This window comes from Hyperolius riggenbachi, chromosome 3 (assembly GCF_040937935.1).
Source record: "Hyperolius riggenbachi isolate aHypRig1 chromosome 3, aHypRig1.pri, whole genome shotgun sequence".
NCBI classification, from domain to species: Eukaryota; Metazoa; Chordata; class Amphibia; order Anura; family Hyperoliidae; genus Hyperolius; species Hyperolius riggenbachi.
This window is the reverse complement of record NC_090648.1, coordinates 467244618-467257333: the sequence shown is the minus strand read 5'-3', so window position 1 is coordinate 467257333 and position 12716 is coordinate 467244618. Positions and strand designations below refer to the sequence as shown.

Here is a 12716-nt window from a genome sequence, read left to right as displayed (position 1 = left end):
GCTCCGTACAGAGCGTTCTAGCGTTACCCGGCAACCAATCTACCATTTCCTGGAGTGAGTGACGTCACTTCCGCCCCGCGTCAGAGCTCAGTCCCCGGCTCGGCTAAGAGGGACAAGGCGTATCCGGGCTGTGTCGCTGTGCCAGCCGCATCACAAACAGGTGAGACCTGTCCCATTGGTATACATCACAGTTGCGCAAAGGACTCAGAGCGCCCCCTCCTTTTTCTTTTTTAAGATGTGACAGAGGTCTTCAAACGGTGGTGTCATGAACATTGAGTACCCCCAGGCTAGCCATCTTCCTATAAAAAAAATCAGCTTGAAAGACTCTGAACTTGTAGTTCCCAGGAGATAGCAAAGAAGCTAGGACTACCCTGGTCCAACCAACTGCTGCGTTTTTCTGCAAACAACGTTCTAACCTGTATGCTGGTAATGTTTGATCCCCGTTTTATTTTGTTTATAGCAACTGCCTTGTTGTGTGTCTGTCGTTTTTTACAGTGTTTTTTGTAAATATTTTGTATATATTTATTTTTGCACTGTTTCACTTTTTGGAATATTAAATCTTTATTTAATAAGCCTGACTTCTGATGTACTAGCAGAGCACGCATTCCAAGAGAGAGACTGTAGTGTAATTTGTGTTAAAAGTTTAATGTCTGATTGGAAGCTCGGTTTGTACACCGCTACCATGTGAGAGTTTGTGTGTGTGGCGTTCCCGTATTTAAGCCTAAGCGCAAAGCTGACCCAAATACGAAAACGCTGGACTGAGTGCAGGCAGAGTGGGAATTGTTGAAGTGTCTAGCAGCTGCTAGTGGTGGCAGAGTGAAGTGTTGTTGAGGGGTGACAGCCTTGTGTTAGCTTCAATAAGGCTTCTTCCCCTCTCAATCTGGTCAAACCCCAGTCGGGAACCGTCTCTGCCGGCTTGCCGTGACACCCGGCAGTAGCATGTTCGATTTCCTGACAACCTGCGTACCTTTATGAGCCCCCTGGCCTGTCTTCCCCATGTAAAATGTGTACCCCCAGGTCCCGCGGTGAGTGTTGCAGGTTCATCTTTCAGCCTCCTGTGTCCCACACCTCTCTCCATCACCGTTTGGGGTGCCTGTACCCCGTGGTACACATAGATTGGGAGACCTGGGGGGCCCAGCAGGTGGAGGCAGCTGTACAAACTATGTTGGAAATCTGTTTGCAGTGTGTGGCAGTTAATAGTTCCCCTCTGATGAGAACCAGGCAGTGACAACGCAGCAAGCCCGAAAGGTGGCCATATTTATCTTTCACCGACAATACTTAATTTAATCGAGGTTCAATCAAATGTACTTTTGACTGTTCGATCTATGAAAAATTATTGATATTTAGCTGAGTTCATGCAGAGTTATGCAAATGTTGTATGCAGATTTATGCAAAAATATGCATACGTATGAGGGGGGGAGGGGTATGTTGTTTGCAGATGGGCTGTTGTCTGGAATGTCTGATTTAACGGTTTTCATAAATAATTGTGTATTTTTAGTTTCTGCAGAATATTGTTTTACTGTATTATTGCCACACCTTATTGTGTTTGTGCATTCAGTGGGGACCAGCTCTGCCAAATGAAGTCAAAAGCAGTGCACTTATCTCAAATAGAGATGGCCCGAACGGTTCGCGGCAAACCGCAAACTTTTCCAGAAGTTCGGTTGGCCCCCATAGCGCATCATGAGGGTCAACTTTGACCCTCTACATCACAGTCAGCAGGCACATTGTAGCCAATCAGGCTACACTCCTACTACCTCCTAGAGCCACTCTCCCCTTATAAAAGGTAGGCAGCGTCAGGCTTTTCACTCATTCGTGTGCCTGCATTCATTAGAGAAGGGAGAGCTGCTGTGCAGAGACTTATAGGGAAAGCTTAGTTAGGCTCTTGTAGGCTTCTTAGCTTGCTCCTTGTTGATTCTTATTGCTAAAAAAGCCCCCCTCAACAGCTCTTTTGAGAGCTAATCTTGTTCTTGTGATCTATTTTTTGTGTGTGGCCCACTTGCATTATATACAGCCCTGTCAGTCAGTTGCAGCTGGCCTTTGGCCCCTTGGTAATATAATTACTGCTGTGCCAGGTGCACATTATAATACCCATCACTGCATATACCTACTACCTGTTGTTCACTTCAGTAAGATATTCCACAGTTGTATTTAATGTTTAAATCTACTTTTTAAGTTTTAATTGTTTTATTGTTTTTGCTCAATAACACATTCATTGAAGTATGCCAGAGCTAAAATCTATGAACTATTGATCCTTTTATCTCATGACCCTTTTATCTCCTGCTCTCAGAAGCCATTTTCTGCTAGGAAAGTGTTATATAGTTGGAATTTCTTATCAATGAGGGGCACAACACTGTAGTCACTTCCTGTCTGAGTCAGCCACTTACATACCTGATATTTAACTATTTCAGGCAGAGAAAGAAAAAAGGGAGGAAAAAAAAAAAGGAACACAGCATAGTTAGTTGTGTGGAAGGCACTGTATATACCCATGTCTATCTCATCATGTCACATGTCACCTCGGGTATTCTTTAAGCCAAGGCCACATAGGCCATGGCCTAGGGCACCATAGGATCAAGGGCGGGTGGGCAACAGGCATTACTGGAGGCAGGGGTAAGGGTCATGTGGCTGCCTATACTGAAGAGGGGCAGCTTCTGACAGTGGCCTTGGGCGGTAAATAATACAAATCTGGCCCTGCCAGCAACACCACCAAAAGTCCACCAACTTCATGTTCACCTCAGCTGGTTTCAACCATTGCTTTCTGTCTGCATTGTCTGAAGCTCCACCTGCTGGCTTTACTTGGCACATATTAAATAGTCATAGGCAATAATTCATATTTTAAAACTTTTAAAAAAAGCTGTATTTTATTGTTTCTTATTAATAATGATAATAAGCCGAGTCTATCAGCAGCCAGAGCTGGTCCTGCACGGCCCATTTCACTCAGGTCTGTTGTCATCACTCCATCAATACTCATCATGGAATGGGTACTTCGGATGGTCGGCCCATCTAAAATATACAGAAGAGTCAGTTATACAAGTCCCAGTGATAGGGTGAGGCATCAATAGAATGGCCTGAACTTGCAGGACATGAATTTTTGCATTTAGTTGACAAGTCGGCAAGCAATGCCTGGGTGATAGCAGTTGTTTATTTAAAGGAGTCATCAGTCAAAAAAAATCCCTCCCCTCCACTCTACTTACCCAGGGCTTCCTCCAGCCCCTTGCAGCTTACATGTCCCACGCCGCAGCTCCGCTTTCACCCTTTGGCCCGGGGACCGGCTGTGCAGAGGACGACCTCGTGGTAATCACTACTGCGCATGCGCGAGCGCCACTGTCAATCAAGCCCATGTTGTCTGTGGTGTAAAGCACAGGCACAGAACTACTGCGTAGTACAGCGCGAACAACGTGGACTTGATTGACAGCAGCACTAGTGGAGATCGGCCTCTGCAGCAACGGGACCCCGGGCCGGAGGTTGAGAGTGGTGCTGCGGCGTGGGACATGTCAGCGGCAAGGGGCTGGAGGAAGCCCCTGGTAAGTAGAGCGGGGGGCGAGGGGAAGATAAGGGTGGTGAGGTTTTGTTGACTGATGACTCCTTTAAAGGGAACCTGAAGTGAGCTGCCACATTTATTTCTACAATAGCAGTTGCCTGGCAGTACTGATGACCTCTTTGGCATCAGTAGTGTCTGAATTACACACATGAAACAAGCATGCAGGTAATGCAGTCAGACTTCAGTCAGTGTACCTGATCTGCATGCTTGTTCAGGGTATATGGATAAGGCTCGGTTCACACTTACTTTAAAATATCGGTTCACACTTACTTTAAAAACATATCTGTGAGATACGGCTAAGCTCTGCGAAAACGCAGGAAGTGGATCCTATGTTAAAAAATAGGATCCGCCTCCACTGGTTCTAAAACATCTGTGTGCCGTGGAAAGTGAGACGGAACTCAGGGTCTTGACATTTTTTCTCGGACTGGACGGGAAAGCGTATCCAATGAAAGCCTATGAAAATGGACATTGTCCGTTCTCAAAAGGCTAGTCTCCACATCCGCGCCCGCCCATTTCGCCCGCATTGTCAAGCGCCCCGCCATCCCTCGCCACTGCTCCATCCCTTCTACACAGCCCAAAGGCTGATTCTCCACTGAGCTGCAGCAGCTTAATGGGAATCCTCTGCAACAGGGAGAATGGAACTGTAGGCAACACTTGCTTAGATATATAAACTAATCAATGTAATAACATAACATGAACATTCATAAATAAATAAAACACATTGACACCCCAGGCTGGAGGTTTAAAGGCCGTGGCCGTCTTTATTGGATAATTCTGTTAACTAGTTGAGGTCCAAATAAAATCGATAAAAGATAACTTTATTAAAATGAACATAAAACCACTCATTATACGATCCACCATTACAGTTCGGACCAACTTAAACTGAAATAACTCCGGAAGGACCCCAACTGCAGTCTTCATCCACGCCTTCAAACGTGATGTTTTGCCAATAAAGACTTGACCACGACGAAGTCTACTTTTCAACCGGGAGTGGCGGGAGGGGAGCTCGCCCAGACCGCTCAGGAACAAAGGCAGCTAACCTGCCTACGGACCTTCCTTAAATACACTCAACTTAGCTGCCATTGGTTGTTGCAACAATGTTTAACTCCAGCAACACCTGGCAGATCTTCTCCACACACCTGTAGCGACCAATCAGTGCCCAGGTTAAAACACCACCTCTATGCAGTAGCTCAAGAGCCAATCAGAATCCCTGCTACCTCACGGAGGGAAAATGAATAGCTCCCTATACTTTACCTCAGGTTACCACAGTTCCATGAAGGGCCTATTATTATCCATAACGGCCCTTTTCATGGAACTGTAGGCAACACTTGCTTAGATATATAAACTAATCAATGTAATAACATAACATGAACATTCATAAATAAAACACATTGACACCCCAGGCTGGAGGTTTAAAGGCCGTGGCCGTCTTTATTGGATAATTCTGTTAACTAGTTGAGGTCCAAATAAAATCGATAAAAGATAACTTTATTAAAATGAACATAAAACCACTCATTATACGATCCACCATTACAGTTCGGACCAACTTAAACTGAAATAACTCCGGAAGGACCCCACCCGCCAGGCAACCTAGCCTGGCACACCACCAACGGCCCTCTCAATACAGCACTGGAGGTCAAGATTAAAAATATCCAATCCTACATCACTAAGGTGCACTAAATCCTGCCTGTACAAACCCTGGGGGCCTCCCTCCAAATCAACGTGCCAAAAAGAAAAACCTCCGACGCTGGGCAAACATTTTTCAAGCCTGTGATTCAGCCTCCGCCTGATCTTTTCACAAGGGAAAAGGTCAGGCGACTGCAGCCATCTCCACCTTGGGACAATTTCAGAAAAAAACTCTCTCATTTTTGGAACAAAAGAATGGAAAAAAGAAATGTCATCCCTGATATTGAAATAAAGTTCAAGGGATTTAATTTTTCCAATATCATTCCCCCCTAAATGGATAATCAAAACATCTGGAGAAGGCCAAACATTAAACAATTCAAAGAAAACATCCTTCAATTTAGACCAAACCATTCCTCTTACACCGTGCCAATAGACAGCATACTTAGCTGGGTCCATGTTTAAATTTGTCGTATAACATCTCCGGTATGCTCTGTTATGGGCCCAAAAAACATAAAAGTGGCCCACTATCCATACAATTGTCTTTGCACCTGTAAAATAAAAACACAATTAAGGACGATATAAAGTTTGAATGCTCCAGACCTCCATCTTCCCATTTTTTTGATTATACTATCTGAAAGGCCCAACCTAGCTGCCTCTGTTGCTGCCCCGATACGGAAGGAGTGTGAGGACAATTTGAACTCATCTTCCCCAGCCACGCTGGAGCAGCGCTTCAACACGGAGTTAAACTGGAAAACTGAAAGTGGAGAACTATTCTCGTGACGTAACAGGGAACCTGGGGGATTGCCTCTAACTTCTAAGAAATTAGCTAAATTTCGCACCGGGCACAACTTGTGACCAGCCCAAGCATTCAATTCAATGAAGGAACCCTTACCTAACTGGTCTGTTTTAGAGGATTTCAAAAAGATTCCAATTTTTGTAGCTGACAAAATCACATTCTCATATTGAAGACCGCCATTGTGTGAGGAATTACCCGAAATAAGCTCCGATACCCTAAAAGCTGTGAAAATCATTAACGAGAACGCACATCGAAAAAGTAGCGTTTCAAAACTAGATGAACAAACGCAACCTGCCGCTTCCCAAAGCCTAGATAAAATCTCTAAAGATATTGGCTGCCTACTATCAGGTCTGTGTGAAAAACGCCTATGCCCTTTTAACAACTCTTTCACGGAAAAATAAGAATTGCACGGCGGCAAATTTCTTAACTTCAGAAAAAAGGAAATGCCGGCTAATATTTTTACAATATGAGAATGCGACAGTCCTTTTTTTATGCAAGAGCTTACAAAATGCAAAACTACCCCTTCAGATATATGATGTTCAGGTAAACCTAGCATTTGAACAAAAGTAATCCAGTCCTTCCATGCGATTGAGTAGACCCTCCAAGTCGCTATGGAAACAGAATGCCGTATTTGTGTGCTAATCAACTCCATATCAAGCTCCACAGGAAAAGCGGTACCTCTTCTCCCTTGGGTTGAGCTGTTGGGGCCAGGGACCAAAACCTCTCCATCTGAAAGCGGGACAGAGCATCTGCAATATCATTTGATATCCCTGGAACATGTTGCGCTTTGATCCAAACAGAATCCTTAATAGTTTGACCACATTAGGGGATTTGGAAGATAGACAGTTAATAGCAAAAACTACTCCCTTATTGTCTGTCTGTACCATTATTCGTTTGCCCTTGAATTGATCTCCCCAAATATATAAAGCTACAACAACTGGGAATAACTCTAATAATACAATGTACCCCACCACCTCCTTTTGACGCCATTCCGCAGGCCACCTAGCCGCGAACCATCTATTATTGCAGAAAGCTCCGCAGCCGACGCTGCCAGAAGCATCTGTGAAAAAATTTAAATCGGAGTTTGAACGAAATTCTTCTTGCCAAAGGGAACGACCATTGAAACTATTTAGAAACTCAGCCCACACTAGTAAGTCCTCTCTAAGCTCAGATGTGATCCTAATATGTGAATAAGGTGATTTTAAACCTCTCATGGATGCGGACAAGCGCCTGGAAAAAACCCGGCCCATGGGCATAATCCTTGTAGCAAAAGCAAGAGAACCCAGCAATGACTGCATTTCTTTAAGTAAGACTTTCTTTTTTCTCAGGAAGGTAAAAATTAAATGTTTTAGCTTGTCTATCTTTTCATCCGGTAAACGAAATTCCATCTCAGCTGAATCTATTGTAATACCTAAAAATTCGATACATGTGCTTGGTAACACCGTTTTCTCAGCAGCTAAAGGGATGCCAAAGTCACTGCAGATTACTGTAAACGTGACTAATAATTTATAACAAATATCTGATGATGCTGGGCCCATAAATAAAAAATCATCCAGGTAGTGAATTAAACTACTGTGACCTGAAATGAACTGCACTAACCAATCTAAAAAGGTGGAGAAGGTTTCAAAATAGCTGCAAGATAAGGCACATCCCATCGGCAGGCATTTATCAAAAAAGAATTTCCCTTCGAAATGAAAACCTAATGAACTGAAAGCTGAAGGATTTATGGGCAGTAAGCGAAATGCAGATTTAATGTCTGCTTTCGCCAAAAGAGAAAAACGCCCCAGTGGGCGGAGAAGCTCTAGTGCTCTGTCAAATGAGGCATAAGAAACTGAGGATAAATCACTTGGGATTTCATCATTTAAGGAACTGCCATTTGGGTAAGATAAGTGATGAATTAAACGAAATGTACCTGGCTCTTTTTTAGGGACAATGCCCAAAGGTGAAAGGCGGAAATTGGCAAAAGGAGGTGACGAGGAAGGGCCTGCAACTCTGCCTTCACTGACTTCTTTGTACATTTTCTCCTCAGCTATGTCTTTATGAGCATCAATTGATTTCAAATTTTTTACCACAGAGCAACCCACACCTGTAAAAACCGGCAGGCAAAAACCTTTAATTAGCAACGCTGCCTTCTCCCTGTCGGGGTAAATTTTGAGCCATGGCAACATGCTTGGCAGTTTCACCGGTGTGGGAGCCCTTAAAGAGGAACTCCAGTGAAAATAATTTAATAAAAAAAAGTGCTTCATTTTTACAATAATTATGTATAAATGATTTAGTCAGTGTTTGCCCATTGTAAAATCTTTCCTCTCCCAGATTTACATTCTGACATGTATTACATGGTGACATTGTTACTGTGGGCAAGTTATGTAGCTGTTTCTAGCTGCTCTGGCTGTTACAGACAGCTTTAAACAGCCATTTCCTGTCTGTGAACATTGTTACATTGTGGCAGTTTGCCCAGAGTACCGCGGTATTCAGAGCCTCTTGTAGGAGGGGTTTCAGCACAAAATTAGTCACACAGCGCCCCCTGATGGTCTGTTTGTGAAAATCATTCTATTTCTCATGTAAAAGGGGGTATCAGCTACTGATTGGGATAAAGTTCAATTCTTGGTTGGAGTTTCTCTTTAAGAAAAAGCTCCTTAGAGCCAGGCTGGGATGTTGAGGCTCCTTTCTTGAAGCATCTTGAAATTGGATGCAATCCTGCGCAAAAGCCACATTCGTGGCGGTATTTGCATGAACCTGGCCATTTACATTGGCTGTCATTAAAAGCGTAGCAAACGCCTTTTCTATAATTGGTACCTGTGGGAGACTGTGTGGAGTTTTTGAATGTAGAAACTTTTTGAGTTGCAGCCATAGCCCCACATCTTTAGAGCCCCACTTTGTTCCTGGGTAAATTGATACTCTTTGACGAAATGCCTCGTCATAGGTGTACCAAGCAAACCCACCATAAGCTTTATAAGCTTCAAGTATCGTGTCTACATAACGGAACATGGCTGGACATTGTTCTGGGTGGCGTTCACCCATTAGACTTGCATAGATGCAGAATGCCTGCAACCAATTATGAAAAGATCGTGGTACTGGGCGGCGCCGATCATCATCAGCTTTGTCATCTTTCTTATCCTGCTTAAGAAATTCCTTATTGATAGGCAAGAGAGACAGGATGTCTATATAATCTCCTTTCCAATTTTTTTCCTTCACGCTTGCAGGCAAATGAAAGCCAAGCGCCGATAATTCGCATAACAACTGCTCTTTATATGCTGACTCAGCAATGCCAGGCTTCCTAATAGGGGTAACTACCTCTGGCAGCTGGGCCTGAACAGTAGTAGAGAGAGAGGGGGCACATGGAGCAGGTGACAAAGCTGACACATTATCAGCAGGGGCAGCCCTATCCAACCATACGCTTCCAGCATTAGCCGGAACAGCTTGCAATGCAGACAATAAGGCAGACATCAAAGCAGTAACCTGATTACTTTCATACTTACTGCTTCCTGCAGCTTGCGACGAAGTCTGATGGCTCACGACTTCAATAGGTGCTCCAGGACCACTGGGTTGCACTCCTCCGGCATGGGGCTGCGCTGCACCACCAGCAGCCGCTAACACAGCAGATCCATGAGGCCCAGACAGCTGCTGGTCAGCGGCGCCGGCATGCGTGAGCCCGCTCCCACCGCCAGGATATGCGAATGACAGGCTGGATGCTGCTTGGGCTGCCTCCTCTTCATCTTTTTCCACGGATGAGCTATCATCAGCCGGGGCCGAGCCGGCAGCGACCCGATTGGTCGCTGCAAAGTGGGAGGAGCTTGCGACATCATCTGGATGCTCTGCGCCGGCAGCAACCCGGTTGGTCGCTAGGAAGAGGGAGTAGCCAGGACCCGATGACATAGCTCGAACTAGATCAGCGCCGGCGGACACCCGATTGGTCGCCGCTTGGTGGGCAGAGCAAGAGCTGCTCGCTGGAAGGCCAGCCTGAACACCCACAGCGGGACCACTCCACCGGAAAGCTGTGCCACCGCCCGATTGGTCGCCTCTTCACCTCCTGATGCCGGGAACGCCCCCACTGCTCCGCTATTGGTCGGCGCTGCTGAAGACTGTGCAAGGCGGGCTTCAAACGGTCCTTGCTTTGCCGCCAATGCCGCCGCCATCCCGATGGCACCTCTGCTCTGCCGCTGGCACCCGGAGCCTCTTCCGGACTTCCCCGCTGCATATGAAGGACCTGGCTTCACGATCCCGCTGGACTCAGGCGAGTACACCCTCTTCTTCTTTCGCAGCCTCTTCGCCGGAATCTCCGCTGCGGCGCCTTCAGCTTCTTCCCTCCTCTCTTTTTTCGCTAGCTGGAGGCAACGTGCCAGGGTCTCCAATCCTCCCGGCTCTTCGGCTCTTGCTGCCAAAAGCCTTAATATATCCATTGCGGCTGGGGGCTCAGTAATACAAGCTCTGTATTACAAGCTCAAGAGCTCGCCCAGACCGCTCAGGAACAAAGGCAGCTAACCTGCCTACGGACCTTCCTTAAAAACACTCAACTTAGCTGCCATTGGTTGTTGCAACAATGTTTAACCCCAGCAACACCTGGCAGATCTTCTCCACACACCTGTAGCGACCAATCAGTGCCCAGGTCAAAACACCACCTCTATGCAGTAGCTCAAGAGCCAATCAGAATCCCTGCTACCTCACGGAGGGAAAATGAATAGCTCCCTATACTTTACCTCAGGTTACCACAGTTCCATGTAGGGCCTATTATTATCCATAACGGCCCTTTTCATTCTCATTGGTTCATGGTGAACCAATGAAAATTCTCCCTGTTGCTAGGGAGAGCTGGCTTGCTGCAGCCTATGGAGAGCCACGCTTCTGCCAGTCTCCAGGCTGTGGAAGGGACAGAGCGGCAAGAGGAGCTGCGGCGAGACAGGTGAGCGGGCCGCGGATGCAGAATTTGCTGCACGTGGATGCAGAATGGACAGAACGCGCTTTGTGTTTGTTCTGCATCCGCTGTAATTTGATATGTCCTATGTAATGTGCAGTCAATTCACGCTATTTACATTGTGTACGTGATAGAGTATTAACGGTGCTGAAAAGTCGCATTATGTGTTATGAAAGTATGTTTCACTGTAAATGCGCGTGTTGTCTGGTAAGTGACATGTCGTGTTGCTATGTAGGGGGTGGAGGGCTGACAGAATGGTTTGGGAGCAGGGGCAAACCTTCCATGAAGCCACCTGAATCATGTGATTAAGGCCTCTAGCGCACTACAAGCGATTCCAATTTTCTATTTGATCTGATTTTTGATTCTGATTAAAAAACATAGCAGCATGCAGTACTTTTTTTTAATTAGAATCAAAAATCGGATCGTATAAAAAAAATTGGAATCACATGCAGTGTGCAAGAGGCCTCAGGCGGCAAAATCTAGAGGGCGGCATTTGGACAAAAACTTTGGGCCACCTGGCTCCTGCCTCCTCTCCGCTCTCTAGCCTGCCTTTCTGGCACACACACCATCCTCCTCATCCACACATCCCCGAATCCCCAACCTTAAATTGACCGGTGGCACCTGCCGCCTTTCCCCATGACATCATAAGCAGGTGAGATGTTGATACATGCCTCTTATCGAGGCATGCTACGGTAAAACCCCATCACTGGCGAGAGATCACCATGGCCAGTCAGAGGGAAGGCATTGGCACACGATCAATCAGGCGGGAGTGCTGGCATCAAACCAGCCAATCACAGGCACCTGCTGCTCCTTTTGCTAACCGGTGCCGATGGTCTTGCGGGCTGGACCATGGCACCATCATTGTGCCAATCACTGCACTCGATCAGTAGCAGTGATATCTGATAGGTCACTGCTACTGATCGAATGCAGTGATTGGCCCTATGACAGTGCAGTGGTCCCGCCCTCCTGCCTCAGCAGAAAGTCGAGAGCCAGCTCTGCTTGGGGAGTGAGCGGAGAGAACAATGCCCTCGGCCAGCGTTCGGCCGAATAAATCCGCCAGGCAGATCGCTGTCAGAGGCAGGGCAGCCTGGCAATTTGCATTTTTAAAAGGAAACAAATATGTCAGTTTCAGGTGTGCTTTAAAAGATGTGGTCTGCAAACAATCCTAAAGAGTGTGCTAGGGCAAGGAAGCATGCACTGATATACATAAAGAACAGGATTGCCCCATAAAGATTCAGCCCTACTCAACTATAATGAATAATTTAGAATAATATTTATTTAGTATCCCACAATGGGGTTGTTTGGGAGGATATACACTTTTCACCTTATTCTCATTCTAGTGCCTGGTACACATGATGCAATTTTCTAACAAATTGACGGTCGAATCTATTACTTCCGACAGGTCCGATCTGATTTCTGACATGTTTCTGATCGACTTTGTATAGAAGTGATTGGAAAATCAATCAGAAAAATGATCAGAAATCAGATTGGACCTGTCGGAGATAATTGATTAGAATGCCAATCTAACTGAAAATTGCATAGTGTGTACCTGGCATAATGGCAGAGCAGTACAACATACAGATCAGTTAAAGTGGACCTAAACTCTTGCACAGACAGGACAGAAGCAAAACAGAGAAATGCACCCTGTATGTATTTAGAGAGTTTAGCATGTCTAAATCCCATTTTATCTGTAAATGAATGAGACTGTGAACAGCATCAGCATGGGTTTACTAGCATCAGCATGGGCTTACTAAAGACAGGTCCTGTTTGACTAACATGCTTAGTTTTTATGAGGTAGTTAACGCTAACGTGGATATTGGGAATGCTGTAGATGTGATATACTTAGA

The 12716-nt window shown here is 45.6% G+C and overlaps 1 protein-coding gene across 1 annotated transcript in view; it reads right to left on the bottom strand.

The window, feature by feature from the left end:
• Positions 1 to 2839: 2839 nt before the first annotated feature.
• The window catches only part of LOC137561696 (estradiol 17 beta-dehydrogenase 5-like), a 55956-nt gene continuing 46079 nt past the window's right edge, over positions 2840 to 12716 (bottom strand). The window contains exon 9 of the mRNA XM_068273037.1: positions 2840 to 3000. Within this exon, the coding sequence (XP_068129138.1) occupies positions 2958 to 3000 (43 nt within the window). The 3' untranslated portion in view covers positions 2840 to 2957. The remainder of the gene's footprint in view (positions 3001 to 12716) is intronic.